At 45.5% G+C, this 23,483-nt stretch overlaps 1 protein-coding gene across 7 annotated transcripts in view; it reads left to right on the plus strand.

The window, feature by feature from the left end:
- Positions 1-23,483, plus strand: part of SLC4A4 (solute carrier family 4 member 4) — a 193,103-nt gene that overhangs the window by 114,995 nt on the left and 54,625 nt on the right. For 3 of the 7 annotated variants that reach the window (XM_081206955.1, XM_081206952.1, XM_081206953.1), the window contains 4 exons: positions 7,787-7,947; positions 9,318-9,470; positions 15,440-15,535; positions 16,857-16,933. In XM_081206955.1, coding sequence (XP_081063081.1) covers positions 7,787-7,947; positions 9,318-9,470; positions 15,440-15,535; positions 16,857-16,933 — 487 coding nt within the window. Of the gene's footprint in view, positions 1-7,786; positions 7,948-9,317; positions 9,498-15,439; positions 15,536-16,856; positions 16,934-23,483 lie in introns of all 7 variants that reach the window. The other 4 variants (XM_081206957.1, XM_081206956.1, XM_081206954.1 and 1 more) reach the window with 2 other exon arrangements.

The following is a 23,483-nucleotide window of genomic DNA, read 5'->3' on the forward strand; positions in this document are numbered from 1 at the left end:
GCTGGCATCAAAGAGTGGTTTCCTTTGGTTCAGCACATTGCTTAGAACACTGCAAAGGGGAAAAGGGTTCAGCAGGGACCCAAGCCACCCTAGCAGGGACTGAAGTAATGGAGAAGGTGAAGGTACCACCACAGTATGCAGATCTCAGCGACGTGTTCAGCGAGAAGGAAGCTGACCAACTACCCCCGCATAGGCCCTTTGATTGCCAGATCAATTTACTCCCTGGAGCACAGCTTCCTGTGGGCAAGTTGTATGCCATGTCAGACAGGGAAATGCAGGAGTTGCGAGAGTTTATTGACAAGAACCTGAAGAGAGGCTTCATCAGAGAGTCCAAAGCAGCGGGGGGTAGCCCAGTGTTTTTTGTGGACAAAAAAAACGCGGACAAGCCGAGACTTGTATGTGACTTTAGGAGGTTGAACGCAGTGACGGAACCAGTGGCGTTCCCTATGCCCAGGATTGATGATATTTTGACCAGGGTGCGGAAGGGAAAGATTTTTACAAAGCTGGATCTAAGGGGGGCGTACAACCTGATACGCATAAGGAAAGGAGATGAATGGAAAACCACCATGTTTACCCCTTTGGGGGCATTTGAATATCTCGTTATGCCATTTGGATTACAAGCAGGCTCCGCGTGCTTTCAATCTTTTATGAACCATGTACTGGGCCCTTTGCTCTACAAGAATTGCGTTGCTTTCCTAGATGATGTGTTGGTGTATTCGGAGAATGAGGAGCAACATGTGAGAGACGTCAGAGAAGTGTTGAGCAGACTGCAAGCCAACAGGCTGTGGGTGAAACTGGAGAAGTGTCAGTTTCATACCAAGGAGGTGGAATTCCTGGGGTACCGCCTGTCAGACAAGGGATTGGCCATGGATCCCGGCAAGGTGCAGGCGGTGCTGGACTGGAAAACACCCAAAACCAAGAAGGATGTGCAGAGGTTCCTAGGGTTTGGAAACTTTTATCGTAAGTTCATCCGCAACTTCGCCCATCTGACGGCGCCCATTACTGACTGTCTCAGCAGTAAAAAGAAGTTTGTATGGACGGCGGAGGCGGAGCGAGCGTTTGAGGAGCTGAAAAGGGCCTTCGCCTCTGAAGAACAACTTCTGCATGTGGATTTACAAAAAAAGCTAAGGGTCGAAACAGACGCGTCTGACAGAGCCATAGGGGCGGTGCTTCTTCTGCAGCCGGGAAAGGAGGAGTCAGAGTGGCGACCGTGTGCCTTCTTTTCGCGAAAGCTGAACAAATCCGAGAGGAACTACACGGTGTACGACCGAGAACTTCTTGCGATTCATGAGGCGTTCCGGAGATGGAGGCATCTGCTAATTGGCGCACAACATAAGGTGCAAGTGTGCACGGACCATAAAAATCTAGAGTATTGGAGAACTGCGCGAGTGCTCAACCAAAGGCAGTTGAGATGGGCCCAGGAGTTCTCCAAATTTAACTTTGAGATTTGTTACGTGCCAGGCCCAGAGAATGTTAGGGCGGACGCTCTCTCACGCAAACCTGAATATTTGGAGGGGGAGGGAGCACCTGAAGAAACCCATATCATCCCAGAGGATCGCTGGGTGTGTGGGGCGACTTTGGTGGGGCAAAGGGAATTGGTAGAGGGGACGGTGCTTGATGCATACGCCCAGGACAAACTCAGGGGTCTCAGGAGGGAGGAAGACAAACCCGGTGGTTTTGAGGAGAGAAATGGGGCATTGTATTACAAGGGAGCGTTATATATACCCGAAGGGGAATTGAGGGAGAAGGTACTCAAGCAGTTGCACGATAGCCCCACAGCAGGGCATTTTGGGCAACACAAGACCATGTGGCTGGTTACCAGGGAATTTTGGTGGCCCAAGGTCAGGGAAGATGTGCGGGAGTATGTGAGAGGGTGTGAACAATGCCAAAGAGCCAAGGGGGAGAGGCGGGCGCCGGCTGGTTTATTAGAACCACTGCCCACACCTGAAAGACCGTGGGAAGCAGTGGCAATAGATTTCATGACTGATCTGCCAAGGTCTAGAGGGAAAACAGCCATCATGGTGGTGGTAGACCTGTTAACTAAAATGGCCCACTTTATAGCCTGCTCACATGCGGTCACAGCAGAAGAAACAGCCAAATTGTTTGTAGAGAATGTGTTTCGGCTGCATGGCGCCCCCTTGAGGGTGGTTTCAGACCGGGGAAAACAATTTACTTCCAGGTTCTGGAGGAAGCTCATGAGCTTACTGCATGTAGAGGTTAATTTCTCAACGGCCCGTCATCCAGAAACCAACGGGCAGGCGGAAAGAGCAAATGGGGTTCTCCAGCAATATTTGAGGTGTTACGTTAATGACAGAGAGAATGATTGGGTGGAGAAGCTGGCGTTGGCAGAATTTGCCTACAACAATGCAGAGAACGTGTCCACGGGGATGAGCCCCTTTTTGGCTAATCACGGGTGCCATCCCAGAGCCTTCCCAGGGGGGGAAGGGGAGAACTGGAGCGTTCCAGCTGCAGAACAGTTCGTTGAAGAAATGGAAGCGATTCATCGCCAGCTCCAACTCAACTTAAACAGGGCTAAGGAGGAATATAAGAGGCAGGCAGACAAAAACAGAAGGGAAGGTGAAAGCATTAGGGTGGGGGACCAGGTGTGGCTGTCAACTCAAGGGTTGCCATTCAAAGGAGGTTGTAAGAAGTTAAGACCCAAAAGGCTGGGTCCGTTTGAAGTTATGCAACAGGTCAACCCAGTGGCTTTCAGACTCCGGTTACCGAACCACATGAAGCTGCACCCAGTTTTTCACAGGTCGTTGCTGTCACCGTATAGAGGAGACAGTGAAGGGAGGGTCACTAGGGGACCAGCAATGGAGGAGAAGGAACACAGCTACCATGTAGCGGAGATCCTTGATTCCAGGTGGAAGGGTGATCAAGTAGAGTATTTGGTAATGTGGGAAGGGGAACCGGAGTCGGAAAACACCTGGGTTAGGGCAGAGGATGTCAATGACGAAGTTTTAATAGAGACTTTTCATCAGAGGTTCCCACGTAAACCTCAGCCTGTAGCGAGGTTCCGAAGGGAATACTTTGCCACCACCGACGAGGAAGAGGAGTTGGAGGGGTTCCCAGATTCTGAAGAGGAAGAGGATTCAGCGAGCCAGGACGACGATCGATGGAGGGAGTTGTTCGAGACGTCTGAAGATGAGGAAGATTCTTTTCGGGGTTTTAGCCCTTCACCTCCCAGGGGGGAGGTAATGGGAGGGGGTGAGGGGGGCCCTGGAGGGGAGGTGGATGTCAGGGAACTGCCATCGGAGCATCAGGTGGTGGAGGGGCTCAGGGAGGAAGAAAGAGACTCAACAGCTGAAGCAGGCACCAGCAGGGGGAGGAGTGGTTCTCTGAGGGAATGTGAGCAGGAGGGAGGGCTCAGGGACGCTTCCAGCGAGAACAGTGGCGAGGTATCTGAGTCTCCCATAGGGAGACCTATACCTCGCCGGAAACTGTCACGCCGTGAGTCCAGGAGACGCGTTTCCGTTAAGGAGCTCCTTTGTTGGAAACGCTTCCGCAGACAGCCACTGTCGGACTCTACTAGTGACTAGAGCAGACATGTCTGAGGAGCTCCGTCACACACTGAGGTTTGTGGGATCGCACAAACTCTGAGGGAGCACGTTTTTACGCACAAGCAGCTAATCAATCCCTAACAGTCACCAACTTGGATGGCTTTAGAATAGGATTAGACAAATTTATGGAATATCGAGGCTCCGAGTGGCTGCTATCTTACACCTCCAGCAATGCAATCACCATGTCTCTAAATAACAAGTGCTGGGGCTCAAGAGCAGGAGAGGGCGATTGCCATTATGTCCTCCTTTCAGGCTACCACAGGAATCTGGTTGGCAATTTTGAGAATGGGATGCTGAACTAGGTGACCTCTGACTTGTTCTAGCAGGGCTCTAGCCATTGCTACATTATGCAGAGAAATTGTATTTTACCTCCGTAAAGGGGTGAGCACTATATTTCTGTGTGACAGAAGTACAGTGGTACCTCTAGTTACTTAATTTGTTCCGGAGGTCCTTTCTTAACCTGAAAGTGTTCATAACCTGAGGTACCACTTTAGCTTATGGGGCCTCTCATTGCTGCTGCGCCGTCATCATGCGATTTCTGTTCTCATCCTGAAGCAAAGTTCTTAACCTGAGGTACAGTGTTACCTCGGGTTACAGACGCTTCAGGTTACATAAGCTTCAGGTTACAGACTCCGCTAACCCAGAAATAGTACCTCGGGTTAAGAACTTTGCTTCAGGATGAGAACAGAAATCGTGCAGCAGCAGCAGGAGGCCCCAGTAGCTAAAGTGGTACCTCAGGTTAAGAACAGTTTCAGGTTAAGAACGGACCTCCAGAACAAATTAAGTTCTTAACCCGAGGTACCACTGTACTATTTCTGGGTTAGTGGAGTCTGTAACCCGAAGTACCACTGTACAGAAAAGGTGCTAGATGTGAACCTGTGTCAGCGACACACCTGCAATTTTTACAGAAATGTTTGGATCAGAGATTTATGTTTTTAAAATCAACTGTCATGGTCTGCCCCTGTTTCTGAGACCAAGATTAGGTTTGAGTTTTAAGGCTTTAAATTAATTCTACAGGCATCTTCCAAGTAAAATACGTTTTTCTCCACCATCTGTGGCACAAGGCAGGTTTTGAGCCCTGTATTGTCTGCCTTGAAGCCCATAAAATTCCCCCAGGGAACTGGTTTGTGCACTGTAAACCAAACTTTGGTTTGGTGAGAGTGTGTGAACATGCAGGTTCTCAGAGAGATTCCTCTCCAGTCCTTTTTGCTACACTGCACCATGGTTTGACTTAACACACTGGTCTTGTTGTTAAGGCCTCTCCAGAATAACTGTGAGTTTGCTCTGCTAAGTTTTGTTCTTGTCTACAGCTCATGGTCGTTAAACTATGATCTTAACCACGACTTCTGGTTTGGACAACGTGCTAAATTAAATGAAAAAGAAGATTGCCAACAAAAAGGACCGAAATGAACGTTTCCTTATTTTTCTGCTGTGAAAAATGATTGACTGGGGAAATTTGTCCGGACAAACCGTGGTGGGGTGGGGGGTGGGGAAGCAAAGTCTTGTCTTTATCTTCTTTTAGCTGTAGATTAGGACAAAGGGCAAATGCCGTCTGGTGTAGAAACATTTTTCCACACCTAAGGGCTGTTTCATAAGCACAGGCAAGGGTTGTAAACTCCTGACCTGTAGGGTAGCTTCTTTAGCTTTTAATAGCTGTGTGTGGGAGAGAGGCGCAGCAGGTGCATAATTAAATCTCCACCGCCGTAATGATGGCAGGTTGAGCAGCTGCTGGATTCCGCATTAAATCAACACTGTTTTGAAGGGAGATCATGAAGGAACTGGAAAGAGCGGGTTGCACGGGGCTCCCTTGAGACATTGCGTCAAACCACAATTAAATAAACTTTACTTTGTCTTGAAGATCTGAATAGACAAACCACGATTTGCAGTTGGCTGGCAAACCATAATAAAAAAAATTCTGTTTATTATTTATCAAGCCTTATTTTATTTCCCCTCCATAATATACCGGTAGTCAAATCACCAAAAAATTACAAAACAATAATTTAGATTACAAAACAAAAAGCCCATACAGTGGTACCTCAGGTTACATATGCTTCAGGTTACATACGCTGCAGGTTACAGACTCCGCTAACCCAGAAATAGTACCTCGGGTTAAGAACTTTGCTTCAGGATGAGAACAGAAATCGTGCTCCGGTGGCGCGGCAGCAGCAGGAGGCCCCATTAGCTAAAGTGGTGCTTCAGGTTAAGAACAGTTTCAGGTTAAGAACGGACCTCCAGAACGAATTAAGTACTTAACCTGAGGTACCACTGTAAATGACTTAGCTAACATGAATTCATACTTTTTAAAAAAATGTTTCTTTAAATTATTGATCTAAATTATGGAAAAACTATACTGTGAATTCGAAAATATTGTGTTACTTTTACAATAATCAACAAAAATAACAAAATTTCCCCCCTTTGAAGCCATAGTTGCTGGTTTATGCTCACAGTGGTTTTGTGTGTTGTCTAAATTCATGTATTGGTTACTGCCATTGCTCTACTTCTGGGGGCTGTTACGGATTGGAGTGCTGAACAGATGGGAAAGGGAAGCAGACAAACAACTAAATCTTGGCTTGACACATACATTTGGAAGCTCAAACCATCAGCTGTTTTCTCAAAGTATGCTTACTTGCAAACCTTGGTTTGGTGTGATGTCTCAGTTGGGGCAATGACCTGGTTTGCATGAACGGTAAGCCCAAATCATGGCTTATCAGGACTGTGGAAAAAGTGACCCCTGCTGTAGAGGATCTCACAGCTGCTTTGATTCCAGCCTATTGTGGTGTAGTGGTTAAGAGTGGTGGACCCGTAATCTGGTGAACTGGGTTCGCGTCTCCGCTCCTCCACATGCAGCTGCTGGGTGACCTTGGGCTAGTCACACTTCTTTGAAGTCTCTCAGCCCCACTCACCTCACAGAGTGTTTGTTGTGGGGGAGGAAGGGAAAGGAGAATCTTAGCCACTTTGAGACTCCTTCGGGTAGTGATAAAGTGGGATATCAAATCCAAACTACCAAACTACTACTACTGCTACTGCAATGAACTTAGCCAACTTAACCAAACTGGGACTTGTGGTTTAAGCTCTCAGTAACCATGAGATGTCAAGATCTGCTAGGGCCAAAGTTGCAAGCTGAGATCCTAGATGACTGTAGTTGATTTAAAATAGTGGTTCCCAAAGTAGGCAGTGGAATTAGGTTGGGGGGCACTAAGGGGCTAGGGGGCGGTGGTGGTGGGGTGGCTGGAGATGTAAACAGACTTTGAAAAGCTGGTATCACTGGATCATTTCATCAGTTCTTATTGTTTTGAATTTTATTGTGTTATCATCTTCCTTAGTGTGTCATGCAAACTGCTATTCTGAATAATTCTTTTTATAAGGGTAGGGGGCATTGAGGATGGAGTGGGTGGTGGCCCAAAAATCTTTGGGGACCACTGATTTAAACGATAAACATCTCTGGTATAAAGATGAAATTGAACTGAGGGGTTTCTTTTTTGAATGAATAAAGACCACTGTTCATCCGAGACCGAAGAAGCAGTCACGAAAAGCACAGCTGGAATCGGAAAAGATGTTCCCCGGAATCCATTTGGGCTCTACAGTTGCAGAGATATTTGTGGCTCATGCGTAGCAAATAATAAACAGCGGGAGGCATAGAGACATGTTTCTAGTGGATACTCTGCCTTTCTGAAACTGCCTTTCCCTATATCATAGAATTGGAAGGAACCCTGAGGCCCATCTAGTCCATCCCCCTGCAATGCTTATGTTTTGTGTGCAAATCCAGCTGTATTTCCGCAGGGGTTGGTTTATAACCAATATGCAAAACCAACTTTAATCCAGTGGGAAGATGAGAGATAGTATTGTGCTGATGGGTGGTTTTTCTGTTTCTTTGCCTTGGAGCTGACTGCTGCTCCTAACACATACCCAGTTGTTTGTTTGTTTGTTTGTTTGTTTTAATTAAATGCTAATTTATATCATTTTAAATTGATGTTATGCATATTTTATTTGGTATTTTAAAGGCCATCAGGCCAAAAATCGGCATATAAATAAGCCATAACATGTAAAAAGAGGAGGGAAAGAACTTTGCAATACTTTTGAGACTAATGGATTTGTTGTGGCACGACTTTCTTAATGAAATATCTGATGATGTAGATGCTTGTTCTTGAAAGCTCACATAGCAGCGCTTCTTTGTAAGTTCATCCTTACAAAGTCTCTCAACTCTCTCTCTCTCTCTCTTGCAGGTGGATAAAGTTTGAGGAGAAAGTGGAACAGGGTGGAGAGAGGTGGAGCAAACCACATGTTGCCACGTTGTCCCTTCACAGCTTGTTTGAGTTGAGGACGTGTATAGAGAAAGGATCAATCATGTTGGATCTGGAGGCCTCATCGCTCCCTCAGGTAGTAGGTAGGTGCTTTCAAACGCAGTACTCTTGACTGTTCTACATCAAAAGAACCAACCTGGTCCGTTGAATGGGATGTTGGATCTGGGCATGTGTTTATTTTACACTGCTTTTCAGCAAAACAGCAACAGCGACGAAGCTTCCTGGGGTGGGTTGCAGATCAGTAAAAACAATATGGCCTCTACTGTCAGACTTACAATCTAAAAAGACAGAACACAAAAGGAAAATGGATTTTGAGGAAGGAGGAAACAAGCAAACTTGGCTACCAGTTCTTTTAGGTGCAAGTTAATTGCCTACTGGGATGGAAACAGTTCAAGGAGAGGATGACCCAAAAGTTGCCAGGGTCTCAGCTGTCTTGATAGTGTGCCTGTTCATCTCGTTCAGTATCTTGGATAGTCCACAAGATAGGAGTGGGGGATCTGTAGTTCCCTAGATGTTGAGATGTGTGGGACTCCTAACTCCCACTTTGTTCAAATATATAAAAGGATGTCACATAGAGGAGGGAGAAAGGTTGTTTTCTGCTGCTCCAGAGAAGCGGACACGGAGCAATGGATCCAAACTACAAGAAAGAAGATTCCACCTAAACATTAGGAAGAACTTCCTGACAGTAAGAGCTGTTCGACAGTGGAATTTGCTGCCAAGGAGTGTGGTGGAGTCTCCTTCTTTGGAGGTCTTTAAGCAGAGGCTTGACAACCATATGACAGGAGTGCTCTGATTGTGTTTCCTGCTTGGCAGGGGGTTGGACTCGATGGCCCTTGCGGTCTCTTCCAACTCTATGATTCTATGTATACCTCTTGGTAGTTTCTTTGTTGTTGTTGTTTAAGGATTAAAACACATCACTGTAGAGCAGCGGTTCTCAACCTGTGGGTCCCCAGATGTTGTTGGACTACAACTCCCATCATCCCTGAGCTCTGGCCTTGCTAGCTGGGGGTGATGGGAGTTGTAGTTCAACAACATCTGGGGACCCACATGTTGAGAAAGGTTGGTGTAGAGGGTTGGGCAATATATCAATCCATTGTTCAAAACTGGTTTGAAGTCCATATCATGATACCAGTTTCATAATTTTTGACCTGGCAATATATCGCACATCATTATGTGTATGTGTGTATGTGAGTGATGCAAAAAAACCCCCTAAAGCCAGCCAGTGCTTCTATAAAGCGCCACCCTTATTTCAGACATCGTGATATATCAGTATATCGCAGTGTTTCGCTGGTGGTATATCGTGATGTTGAAAACCAGATACTGCCCAGCCCTTTGCATATGTGAACTTACACATACCAGCCTACTCTGAAACCATTTTTATTTTTGTTTACATTGATTTACTCCTTTTCTTCTCTCCCTGCCTCCCCCTCTCCCCAAATCCTCGTGTTTGCAGAGATGGTTGTTGACAACCAGATCGAGACAGGCCTGTTGAAGCAAGAAATGAAGGACAAGGTCACTTACACCCTGCTCAGGAAGCATCGCCACCAGACCAAAAAATCCAACCTGCGCTCCTTGGCCGACATCGGGAAGACTGTCTCCAGTGCAAGTAGGATGTTTACCAACCCAGATAATGGTAATGCAGAAGCCAGTGGGCTTTGGCCTTCCCGTAGAGACCCACCGAAACCCTGCTCCCAACTAACTCCATCACCATCTCATGGCAACGCATCTAACCCCACAAGTAGAGTAGCAGACCATACTGACGGATGTATCAGTTATGGGCTCTGAAGGCTTCTTAATGCTGTGGCGCATCGCTCTAACCATATCTCCGTGGGCTAACTGAGAAGAGACATGGGCGCGCTTCGTTTTTGTTAGTCTGCTTTAGTCAGTCACTTCAGTAAAGCACCTGGCGTGGCACACGCACAAAACGCACAACACAAACAACGGTGTGTCCTCCGGAATAGAATCGGGCTGCATCCACACAGCAGCTCATCCCGTTTCCCTGACATTTAATTTATCTCATTATATTGGAACGTTCATGTGGTGTAAAATCAACTTCCAGAAATGGAAAACAAGCTTGGCACTCATTTCCATGTTATTGGCTTCCAGGGGGAAAAAATCTGTTTGCAAACAATGTGGAATTGAGTGTTAACCTTGCACTATGTCCCACTATATTCCCGGGAGTGGCTTTTATGTCATGTGAAAGCTGAAATAGAAGGTGGAAATTAGCAGTTAGGGAAACGTCAGGAAAATGGGAATGAACTGCCACATGAATGCAGCCTATGACACATTGAGCTATCTAGAACGTGTTAGACTGTAATGGCGGGTGAAAATTGTCCTGAAGTCATTTTGAGTGTTGGTGTGCAAAATAGCAGATGGGCTGTGTAATAGTCCTCTGTGAGCAGGGGGGACTCACCCATAGTCCTCTGGATATTGTAGGACTCCAGCGCCCATCATCCCCACCAGCATGGTCCATGATCAGGGATGATGGGGGTTGTAGTCCAGCAATATCCAGAGGACAGGTCCCACCCCAACCCCCCAGCTCCAGAGGCTTTTGTTAGAATTCTGGGAAACAAGTGCATTAACTAGAAAGAGAGGGGTCCTCTCTAGTCCTCAAGAATAAAATAGTTCAATAGTGTTGAGTTGAGAAACTTCAGAAACGCAAAAAAGGTGAACAGAGCAATCATCAGCTATATTACTACAGGGGTACCTTGGTTCTCAAACACGATGTGTTCCGGAAGCCCGTTTGGCTTCCAAAACATTCAAAAACCGAGACACTGCTTCCCATTGGTTGCAAGAGCTTCTTGCACTCAGTGGAAGTCGCGTCGCATGTTCGGGTTCTGAAAAACATTCGAAAACGGAAGCATTTACTTCCGGGTTTTCAGCGTTTGAGAACCGAGACATACGACAATGGAGGTGTATGGGAACCTAGTTAACACTGTTTTTCTGAAATCTCATGATTGAGTGATGTTGTCTATTGTGGGGATCAGCATTGTTTAAGGCCGTGCGTCCCTGCTGGGATGAGAGGGGACTTTTCTTGCTTCTCAACATGCGAGGGGAAAATAATCTGATTGAAGAAAAGAGGGAGAGAACCACTAAGGCCAAGAATCATGGATTCTCATATGATCTCAACAAAACTTGCAACATGTGAATATTCATCCCCCCCCTCCACACTTTATTATTCCAAGAAGCGCTCCTTCTTGGAATGCAGGTGGTAAGTTGCATCTTTTTAATAAAAAGTACTTGGCTCAAGGCTGTGATAAGCAAAATGTTTTATCTGTTGGGGAAATTCCTCTTGGTAAGTATACAAAGCAGCCTTCTTCAGCCTGGTTCCTCCATCCAGATGATTTGGACAATATTTCCTACCAGCACAGATGTACCAGCTGAGTCAGATGATGGGAATTGTACTCCAAAACATCTGGAAGGCATCAGGTTGAGGAAGGCTGATTTAGAGAGAGTGGAGACAGGTATGTGTGATGCACTCTGCAGAAGCCAGAGCCAGTTGTTGTGAACCTTCTTAAATTCTAACACTGCAAGTGGCACAAGAGCTCTCCATGCAAAGAACAGAAAATAATGAATTGCATGTAAAAAAAATAATGAGCATGCTGGGGAGAAATCTTCCAAAATAGTCTGCTCTTATATTCTACTTTTCTACGAGGAAATTACAATGCATGGGATTATTGAGTATTTTACTATTGAACTCCCCACCTGCAGACTTTAGTGGGGTAGACCTAACATGGCCGCATAATATGATTGCTGCGAATGTGCAGATTGGCTGTTGGACTTCAGTTGACCTGGCTTGTTGAACCACAGCATGATCCGAGACTTTTTAAGATGCAGACTTCGGACGGCAAGGTGGCTTTTAAGTCCGTGCCCTACCATTCATTTTCTAGCGGATATTAAGTGCCTTAGGGCACAATCCTGTGACACTTTCCTGGAGAGTAGGCACCCATTGAGCCCAGTAGGGCTTATTTATGAGCTTCTGAAGAGAGAGGTTTCTCTCTAGCAAAGAAATGCAGCAAGCTCATTCAGGAGGGAGAGAGCTCTCAGCCCTTCCACTCATTTTTGCGGACTCATTTAGAAGTCTGTTCTTGCAGAGTCGATGCAAGGATCACAAGATTATGCATGTGAAAGGTTTGGAACACTCTGAAGTGCTTTGCAGCAATGTGTTACCTCATGTGGAGGAATGCATTCTCTAAGTTGTTCCCACTTCACTGATGGGAAGCTGAGGTCTGGGAGAAAGTTGCTTGCCGCAGCGAGTCCATAGCAGAAGCTGGATTCCGCATTCCACACATCCCAAACCCCATCTCTTTGTCCTTAGACCCCATAGACTATAGAATATTTTATTTGTTAAGAAAGTATTTCAATGCAAATGTTTGAGAACTGGCTCCATCTCCAAATGCTGCTCTTTGCCAATCCTTGTGTTTGGTTCCAGGCTGCTTTGCATATACTGCATATTTCTGCATGCTCCATATTTCCCGTAGATCTTTTCCTTGGTGCTTTTGTTTGCTATAGTGCAAACAATAAACTTGGTTCTGTAAACAGATGAACAAGATGGGAGGGGAGCGAGGGATTTGACGTAGCAGGTGATTTGGTGAGGGAGAAGATTTAAAGAACTGCTTGAATGAGCATTTAGATTTTGGTTTAAGGATATTTTTACTCAAGTGGGACTTTCATTGGGCTGGTTCTCACCATGGTTTAGCGTTACATGCACAAGCTAGAATAAACCTAGGGTTGCCATACATCTGGAATTTCCCAGACATATCCAGAATGCTGCTGTCTCTTACAGTGTCTGGGTGGAAATCGGTAAAATGTCTGGGAAAACCCAGACGTTTGGCAGCCCGTTTTGGCTCAAAAATGGCATTTTTCTCTGCGATTCTGAGCAACAAACTTTTCACTATAAAAAAATTCCTTCCAGTAGCACCTTAAAGACCAACTAAGTTAGTTCTTGGTATGAGCTTTCGTGTGCATACTGGAAGGAATTTTTTTATTTTGACTATGGCAGACCAGCACGGCTACCTACCTGAAACTTTTCACTGTTTGAAATATGGCAACAAGCTCCTCTTGTGTGGAATGACCAGTAGGAGAATCTTCTGATGCTTAGAAGAATGTTGGCTGCTTGTTCTGTATGAACCAGAGACTGAGGTTTAAAACAAACTCCAGTCCTTTTCTAATCAAACGGACTACAATACCTGTGTTTTGCTGATTCCAACAACCCTTCAGTTTCTTATTTTGTATGTAACAACAACCCAGGATTAGTGAAACCAAATTCTGGCTGCAGAGGAGGAAGAGAGGGGAGTTCAGAAGCTCAAGACTTTGCTCAGGCTGGTTCTAGCTTGTGCACAACAGTGCAGCTAAACCATGGTTTAGTGTTACATGTGAACCGGCTCATTGAATTACGTGGGCATGCTCAGTAGCACTGGTAGAACAGCTGCTAGCAAGGAGAGGCTGAGATAATTCAGAAAAGGCTTGCTGAGACTCTGGTGGGCCTTGAACCAAGAATCTGAGGGTCTGGGAACAGAACTAGTAAGTTACTGTGGACTCAGGCATCATAGTCCTTTAGGACATGACTGGCCCTATGGGTCTTCTGTATTGGCCATGGCAGTGTTTCTCAAACCTGGATCTCCAGCTGTTGTTGGGTGACAACTCCCATCATCCCTGGCTGGCAGGATCAATGGTAAGGGATGATGGGAGCTATAGTTCAACAACACCTGGAGACTCAAGTTTGAGAAACACTGGGCTATGGTATGGCAGGTGAACAGAGCAGGGCTTTGGGTTGGTGTAGTTTAGTCAGAAGCCAACAGCTTGAGCTCTTGACCTAAGGGCTTTCCTCCCAAATACTGATTCAAAGAGAAATGCCTTAAAAGTTGAGCTAGTAGCCATGCTAGAAATTATTTTTGATCTCACTGCTACCCTTTAGGATAAAACAATAGTTTGGAAACATATAATTTATCATTTATTCATCACAATTACTTATTCAAACTGAAAGTTGTTAAAAATGCATTGAGGCAGCAGTTGACAATAAGGCGTGTTGTTGGACAGAACAATGGGGTTTTATTCCTTTAAGTGTCATTCAGGTTATTCTAAGTAGCTGAATAATGCATCAGCAGAGTTTAGAAATAATGAGAGTAGAAAGAGGAACAGAAGGGGAAGGGTGTGCGAAAGAAGAGACGTTTCTCCAGGTGATGCAGATCATTGGCACGTTATCTGAAGTGTTACAAAATGGAATACATTCTTCTCTCCCCCCCCCCCATTGTTGTGCATGTTGGCTGTGAGTAACAGCCAAAGAAACCGCTTTCTTTCTAAATTCTTCAGATGTTTTCTGGGTACCGTTGTCAGGATGCGGGTTACAATCCAGTGACAGCAAAAGATTTGGCCACCTGTTATGACCTTTGGTTGCAGAATTTGCTGTGGTTATTTACAAAGCGTTAAGCCACAGAAGCATTCGACAACCTCTTCTTTGCTTCATTGGACGTAGGTGTTCAGAAGGAATCCCATTCATAGAATACTAGAGTTGGAGGTACCCCAAGGGTCATCTAGTCCAACCCTCTGCAATGCAAGAATCTCAGCTAAAGCACCCATGACAGATGGCTGGTCATCCAACCTCTGCTTAGAAACCTCCAAGGAAGGAGAGTCCACAACCCCCTAAGGGAGCCCATTCCACTGTCAAACATCTCTTACTGTCAGGAAGTTCCTCCTGATGTTTAGTCGGAATCTCCTTTCTTGTAACTTGAATCCATTGGTGGCAAAATAGGACATTGCAGCCCATGTAATACATTCATCATTGGGCAAACTAGGAGTATTTACACTTGGACAGCAAAACTTACATAGACATTCACTTCCGATGTCATGGAAAAACACTATTTCTCCCACAAACGACTATTTCAGCTTCAAGTGAGTGATCTTGCTTAATGTCCTTACATCTCTACATAGATCAACAAACAGATGCTGCCATAAGTGAGCATTTAACCTGAAGTGCTCAGGTATCAACTCACATCAACCCCAGCCAGCATGTGTCTGTTTGATTGCTAGGATAAAATACAGTACTGTCACTCAGAGGTAATATTTTTCAGCCTAGGGCTCATTCCCAGAGGTTAGCTTCCAGATCTTCATTAGTGAGGGGGCGGGAATATTTGTATGAATGAGCCACCCAATTGAACTGGATTGAATCTGAGTAAGTTGTGGCGATTATGTGTTTGCACCTTGCCATTTCCTCTTTCTCCTTTTATTTTGAATATTTAATATCTGTATATACAGACGTCCTTCACATTTGAGGGTTGCAAAAGGGCAAATATTACAAAACACTGAAAATGCACTCAGTGCCACGTTTTCTACAAGTGCACGGCAAAACCTGGTGTTGGAACGGTCTCTAATTGACCTGCGGATGTGCGTAGCTCTCTGTGTTGTGTTAACACGAGTGTCTGAATGCTTTTCTGTCTTAACTCTCTTGCTTCTGCAGTTGCTTTGGCCTTTCTCTTTCTCCTCTGCCTTAACTCTGCTGTCTTCCTCCTCCTCCTCCTCTTCCTCCTTGCTGCTGCTCTCGAATGCGTGCTCTTCCTCCTGCTTGCGACTCTAAAGCCCGCAGCCCGCTTGAGAGCTCTGTGCCCTGCCTAGCAACCCGCACGTTGGATGATGAAATCCGGGTGCAGCGCAGCCCCAGCGTGGGATGGCTAAGTAAGTGGATGGCGGGAAGGGAGTTGCACTTTCCAGGGAAACAGTGTGCATGAAGGGGGTGTGGTTGTGTGTCAGGGGATCAATCTGGAGATGACGACGACATGCAAAAATGGTGGGCTTCCAAGGAATTAAAGCTCCAAAATACATCTTTGCCTGGGGAAAACTGACCCTATCCTTGAACCAGAAACTCTATGAGCTAAGATGCTTCTGCTACTGCAGACTTCAAGGAAAGGGGAATGCAACAACATGCCCTGTGACTGGCAGGCAGACTAAGTACCCCAAAACCATCCTTCTAGTTTAGTTTGGTCAACAGAGCCATACCACATGGTTGCTACAAGCCAGTCTTAAGTCCACTGCTCTCTAAACTCGCTGACCTCAAGGACCCAGAACTAGATGTTCAGGTAGAACTGCCCTTGGCTGTAGCCTGGCCCCAAACCATCTGTTTGACGTCGTATCTAGGTCGGTTCAGTGCAGGACAGCTGCAAAGTTGGGGTGTAGGACCTGATTTCCATGATGCTACTGAATTGAACTCACCAGGCCTCCTTGTGTACATGACCTGATAATTTCCTTGCAGTGGTGGTGAAGGTTTATCACATATGGAGAGTTACAATTCAACTTCCCTCACCAATGCAGTGATTAAGGATGTTGCCTAGTGACTTGTTAATTCTATCAAGTCGTGCCTGAATAGAGGTTTGGACCATATCTCAACCCAACATGGAAGCACTACATGCACAAGCTCTGTAATTGATTTTACCCACTTATTCATTTTGCATGTTCTTTATGTGACTCAGAGGCAAAAACAAGCTGAAGATGAAGGGAACCTCCATGGGATTATTATGTGCCCTCAGCTAACCAAATCAGGATGTTTTTGTTTTACCCTCATGTTGATCCTAAATCTGTAGCTCAGTCAACATGCTGCTTCTTGCATCATTTTCAGTTAGTAGAGTGAGCAAATCTTTCACCCCTTCTTTCTGTCAACTTTTGGTTTAGATATACATAAAAGTTCAAAGTTTTCTGATCAAGGCCTCTGAAAACATAACCTTTTGCATGTTAGTGAAGTCTCCTATTGAGTTAAGTGGGGAGAATCAAGAATTTCTCCAAATGAAATTGTTGAGGATAAAAGAGACTGCCATATATACATGTATTCTGCCATTGCTTGGTGTTGGTACTTGCTTTAGCAGATAGCAGCCGTCTTATATTGAGCTTTCAACCACCCTTCATGTAATTGGCAAACTGCCTTGCTCGGGTATTGCTGTGGCCCGAGTCTCTGTGTGTCCCTTAGCAAACGGTGTTTTAACAGACCTTGGTCTTGTTCTTGCAGGCAGCCCAGCCATGACGCACAGAAACCTGACTTCCTCTAGTTTGAACGACATCTCTGACAAACCTGACAAAGAGCAGGTAAGCCTGGAATTCCTGATCATCATTTCCTTGCAAAGATGTACCGGGAAAGAATGTGATGCTCAGGAGGAGATGAGCACTTTAAGATGAAGGGAAAACGTGAGCAGTTGCAATTTTTAAAGCACTGGCTGTTTTAAGAGGCTATCGTCTTATTGCCAGTGTTGAGTTGGAGGCTCCTGACTTGGTGGTTTATCACTTTGCCCAAGAGATCCTGCAGAATTCTTTCAGCTTTTCAATAGGCCAAAGCAAGCCTGCCTGCCCTTTTTCTGTTGGAGAATAAAGCTCTTAATTTCTAGAGTTTTTCCTCTATCTTTCATATAAGGAGGTCAAATGCAAGTGGTGTTGCAGGTCTAAATTCATTCCCCACTGCTGCCCTTCCCTCATACTCTTGCTTTCATTCAAACTTCTTAATTATCAATTGCTTTAGAAAAATTCATCCCTAACTAAGACAAGGAGCAACAACAAAGCTTAGGTGAAGATAAACAAGGTTTACCAAACGATGGAAAAGTTCGATTGGCCTGTTTTGTTTATGTGTGCGTAATCAGTTGTAGGTTTTTGTTGTATGTTACACCAGCATTTGACAACTTGGAGCCCTCCACCCCAGAGCTCTGAGGAATCCTATCCCAAGTTCAACACCAATTCCTCCCATCCATCCCAACACACACACACACACACACACACACACACACACACACACACTTAGCAAGATCCTAGTGAGCTGAAGTACTGCAAAATGGTTTTGTTAATCTCATAATTTGACAAAGAAATCATTTTGATGGGGTGGGTGGATGAGGGTGTCGATTTGATCATGCTGATCCTTCAAATTCTGTCTCACACCAGACAGATTCAGGTGATATGTGTGTGCTTATATATAGAGAGAGAGGGGGAGAGAGAGAGAAAGAAAGAGAAAGAGAAAGAGAAAGAGAGAGAAGTCAATCTAAGTGCAGCAAGGGAATAATACATTATTTAGTGGCATCTTGAGGTAGATGAAAAGACCTTTGTCTTTCCCATGACAGCTGACTGGCTTGCATTCATTAGTTTGCTGTGCTTCCTACAAGTTTGACAATCCTCAAGGCTTTGTTTTGAAATGCCATTCTGTTCAGAAAATAAATACCGAAAAATCGGAGAGCTGTATCACTCTCTTGTTTTGTTTTGCTTTTTTGTCCACCGGAGGCTAGAGGGTGGGGTAGTATGTGCTGATATACTGAAGTTTCCTTATTGTTTTTATTTGCCTTATTATTATTATCCTTATGCCCATGATGACCTTATTTGCATCAGGATGGAAACCCATCCTTCCTCAAACAGAGAAAGCGATAAAACTGAGGAAAGACACTCATCTGACCTACCCTAATAGGTCATGTTTCATTGTAGGAAGTTATGGCTATTTATGACAGTCAGCCAAAGAGAACGGACACTGAGGTCACCATTCACTTCATGTTAAATCATTTAAATCCCATCGACTGCAGAGAGGAGGGGATTAGGTCCACGGAGCACTCGTCTATATAGTGGCAGTTAAATATACTCTGTGCTTACTTCCCAGCTCATCTAGAAACCCTGTTCTGCTCAATCCATCATTGCTCTTTCAACTGCACAGAATATTTTAAGTTGTGCAATGGAGCTCTCCACTTCTCTTCTCTGCAGCCCCCTGCCCTCCACGCCCTCAAATTTTTCTCCGTAGGTTTGTGGGACCATCCAGAAAAGACTCAGGGTGCATGATGGGAGAGGACAGGATGGGGAAAGACCTGTTACATGAGCAGAACTATACTTGTATGACATTAGGTATCGCCCTATAAATTTGGTCATCTAGTAAGTGTCTTGCTTGGTGCCCTCACACATGTACACAGAGAGTAAAAATTAATAATTTCAAATTGCCTACTTTGTCTCTAAGCAGATGATTCCATGTTCCACAAGTTTTGTGTATTCCGTGTCAGCTGAACTTAGGTTCTACAAAAGTTCTGTTTCACCGCAGGCCGACATGATTTCTGGCAGCCAGTTAGAATGCATCTTTATTCAGGAACTGTATCAGTTAAACAATGGGATAACTGATTTATATTACTGGTTTTAGACAAGCGTTTGTCTCACTGATTTTTAACTCCCCGTTACTGAATCAATCTACCCTGACCATGTTTTCTGTTTATGGGTTCAGCCACTTTGCTCATGTCCAGAAAATAGTGTTTCCATTTCTTTTAGTGACCCTGGGATTTCTAGTGTGAACAACCTGCAAGTGTGTGCTATCAGAATAGTGGACTCAGTTATGCAATGTCATAAATGAGAATGTTATAGTCAGCAGTGTGGTAAGACAGTAACCAGGACTCAGGTTAATCTGTGTTCCAGTAGGGCCTTATTTATTTATTTAAAAAGCACCCAGAGCCGTTCGGAAGTTGCTGGAGATGCATTTTTGTTGCCTTGGGCAGTCCAGTTGCCTGACTTGGTGTCTGTTGGTGCTACAACAGTGCTGGATACAAGCCAGTGAGGGCAATAGCCACGGAATACAGTTTGTGTGTGTGTGTTTGTGTGTATACATGCATGTGGGTCCACACGCTGGAGAAGACTCATGTGGTAGGACCCCTGCTTTTTAAAAATGTCCCTCATCTGGTTTTGTTTGAAAACAGGAGCAGACTCTAGTATCTCCCAACATAAAAGACCCCAAATTTATTTCTTAACTCCCTCCTATTTGGGGATTAGGCAAAGGCTCCGCAGGAAACCGGGTTCCAAGTGCTTTCACCCTCCCTTAATGGTGTCGCTGTTCCCAGAACCCTGCAGAAATCTTTCAGTTCTCTGTGCTTTGTTTAAATGTCCTTGGCAAGGCCTTATGGGCGATGAATCTCAAGGACCTTTCTCTCCCCCCCCCCAATCTCTCCTCCTCCCCACACCAGCTTGCATTTTAAATGCATGCAAGTTAAATAAACTTTGGGTTAAGCAGCATTGGGGGCTGTGCTTGCTACTCAGCTCCATGCAGTTCCATATAGAAACCGCAGGAGAATATGCACGGATGTTTACAAATGCGCTCAGAGCATTTCCCCTGCCTATGGGGAAAAGTGCATGCTTAAGATGCATAATGTGTTCAGATGAGTGTAGCCAGCTGGACCATTGATTTGATGATTTACACAAAAAACCCTTGTCCCCAGTGTTTGCAGCACTTCCCTGACTCCTGTGTTTCCATATCAACAGTAAAGTCTCTCTCTCCCTCTCCCTCCATTCCTCTGCTGCTGGCCAAAGCTAATTCTAAAGTTTAAAAGAAGTTGGCCTGGATGGAGGGGGGATGTACCCCATGCTTGGTTCTGCTAGAGATGTTTCCAGGACTTCCTGCTTCTCGGAGCTCAGTTCATTGATGGATTGTGTAAGGGCCAGTTGCAGCCTCTCTTTTCTTTCTTCTGTCTGTGCTGGCGATTGTTTAACCTTCCCCGTTGCTGGGGCTATCCTAATTACCGTATCTGATTGCCACGGTGACCTGGATTCACCCTAGACCAGCCTTGCCCCACCTCGGCGGAGGGCACCAAGTTGAGGAAGGCAGACCCAGAGAGGACTCTGGTGTAGGAGGGAGAGTGCAACTTTTTGCTTTGACACCTGTTTGAAGGGAAGCCAGTTTACAGGTCGCCAGCTAAATTTCAGAAGATATGCTGTCAGATCTCTGAACTAAGAGTGTCAGGTGTAAAAGGGACAGTAGAGAAAGCAGAGGGAAATAAAGAGGGAACGGAACGCAGGGTGCAGCTGTGAAATTTCCATAGAGCTGCCTATGAATTATAGCTTGGACATTCCAAATTCTTCACATTCCTCAGTGCCTGCATCAAATTCCTAGGAAGCCAGGTGGTTAGATATCTGGGATTTCCACTCCACCCCTAGCTCTTCTGATACACTGGATATTTCAGAGCAGAGCTGAGTAATGCCTTTGGCGCCAAGCCATAACAATGGTGAGTTCATGATAGGAGAGATACAGGTCCCTGCAACCCTTGCCTTGGTTTCTCTTCTGTTCAGATCCAGGCCTGGTTGTACCGGTATACTATATGGTAGGCTGCTGTGTTTTCTGCATGCGCTGCTCATAGCGTGACTTGGAAGCTCTGCATGCCTCTTTCCTCAGCAGCCCCATGACCTCAGGAGCTCTTCCTGAGCCACCTAACCTGCCTCAAGGCTCCCCTTGTCATCATACTTGACATAAAAGATAATAAAGAGCAGGCAGCTACTTGATCTTGTTGTTGGGTTGCTTTTTTTAACCAACTTATTTGAATTTTACAGTCTGCTGCGTCTAGAAGACTGTAGCTTAAAAGTAGAAAGCAAGTTTAAAGTCTTACTAAAGCAGCACTAAAGCAGGGACGCTGGTGTTGCTGTGGGTTAAACCACAGAGCCTAGGACTTGCCGATCAGAAGGTTGACGGTTCAGATCCCTGCGACGGGGTGAGCTCCCATCGCTCGGTCCCTGCTCCTGCCAACTTAGCAGTTCGAAAGCACGTCAAAGTACAAGTAGATAAATAGGTACCGCTCCAGCAGGAAGGTAAACGGCATTTCCGTGCGCTGCTCTGGTTGGCCAGAAGCGGCTTAGTCCCGCTGGCCACATGGCTGTACGCCGGCTCCCTTGGCCAATAAAGCAAGATGAGCGCTGCAACCCCAGAGTCGGCTATGAGTGGACCTAATGGTCAGGGTTCCCCTTTACCTTTACCCTTAAAGCAGCACAGACGTAGCAACAGATCCCACTCCTCTCAAACAGGCACAGTAACTCCTTAACACCCAAATGAAATAAAAGTGGGGGCCAGAGATCTACAGAAAGTGTCCCGTTTTCTGGTCTGAGAAGAAGCCAAGAGCCTAGAGTAATGCCCACTCACTTTGTGGCCATTTAAGATTGGGAGTCTCCAGGTGCTTTCACACTGAATGCATCTGCCAGTCATCAAAAGCAGCAGCTCCTCTAGGCATGGGGGAATTCTCAGCAGAGTGAGGTTACAATGCTATGTTTGTTTGTATTGCTAGATGTTACTGGGATGGAGAGGAGGAGGGATATAGAAAGCTGCCTGTTGCCAAGTCGCACTATTAGCCATCTAGCCCAGTGTTGTCTACACTGACTTGCAGAAACTCTCCAGTACGCCAGGCAGAGAAAAGTCTCAAATCACATCTGTCATGGACACTTCAGCTAAGTTTCCTGCCTTGCCGGGGGTTGGACTAGATCATGCTCCCTTCCAATTCTACAATTCTGTGGTTCTACACCCCCTTCTAACTGACCATGTTAACTTACAATGTCAGGGGCCAGGAGAATCTATGCATACCATGTGCTTTATTGCTAAGCAATGGGTCATCTCCCCCCAAAAAAGGAAGAGTGGGGAAGGCTCCATTAATCATTCCTGTTGGTTCATGCTAAGTGAGTGGTCTACCACTGGAGCTAATTCCCCTCCACGGAGAGTCACAAGGCTTTTGTGTTCAGCAGCTAGCACCCATCTTCCCCCCAAATCTGCAAACGCACCATTGGGAACAGTATTTTCATGTGTGTGTAATGCAGGGGTCAGCAACCTTTTTCATCAGGGGGCCGGTCCACTGTCCCTCAGACCTTGGGGGGCGCGCGACTATAGTTTTTTTGGGGGGGAATGAATGAATTCCTATGCCCCACAAATAACCCAGAGACGCATTTTAAATAAAAGCACACATTCTACTCATGTAAAAACACGTTGATTCCCGGACCGTCCGTGGGCTAGATTTAGAAGGCGATTGGGCTGGATCCAGGCCCCGGGCCTTAGTTTGTCTACCCATGGTGTAATGTATTGGATTATCTGTGGAAGGGTAACTCTGGATTAGAATGGGCAGTGAGAAATGGAATTGGCATTCTGATGCCAGCGATGCCGTGTGGATGCTGCAAAGAACTTGGATGCGCGAGGAGCACCCATCGCAGAGTAAAGATCCACTCTTAGCTTTCAGTTCAAGCCCGCTATAGGCTCAGTTTAGGCTTTTAAGTCCACTTTAAGGGGGAAAGCTCTTCGTATGTTCTTATCAGACAAACAGCTGTTTCCTTTGCCCTGGGCACTCTGAGAATTGTAGCTCTGAGAGGGCGAGCGTAGCAGTCTCTAACAGAGAATCCTCACAAAATAAAATTCCCAGGATTTTTTGGGGTAGAAACTATAACAGTTAATCTGGAATGATATTGTTGTATTGTAGTAATATATACTTTTAGCTGGGATAGATTGGAGGGAAATGCTTTTGTCTATAAAGGTATTCAGGCAGGGGAAATCCCAGTGCTTTTGATATTCCTTAATTGCCCTGGTCTGCTTGCCATCCTAGTTCCCTCACCATGTCAGAGTTGCCTGTTTTGCTTGTAGGTATAAATTGTAACAAACTTGTCTTAATTCAACACCCCCCCCCAATCTTTCATTATCTGTGTTATGCTATTACTGCAAACATGCACCCAGAGGTGCATGGTATATTTGGACACTGGGTGAATTTCATAAAATCCCAATCGATGCATATTGAGTCAACATTTCTTGGGGGCTGTGTGTGTGTGTGCAAGCTTTGGACTTTCACAGATCTCTTCTTCAGAGCAGCCTTTTCACCACCGACTGGTATTGTCTGCTTTAAGT

Source organism: Podarcis bocagei (assembly GCF_964188305.1).
Source record: "Podarcis bocagei genome assembly, chromosome: 9".
NCBI classification, from domain to species: domain Eukaryota; kingdom Metazoa; phylum Chordata; class Lepidosauria; order Squamata; family Lacertidae; genus Podarcis; species Podarcis bocagei.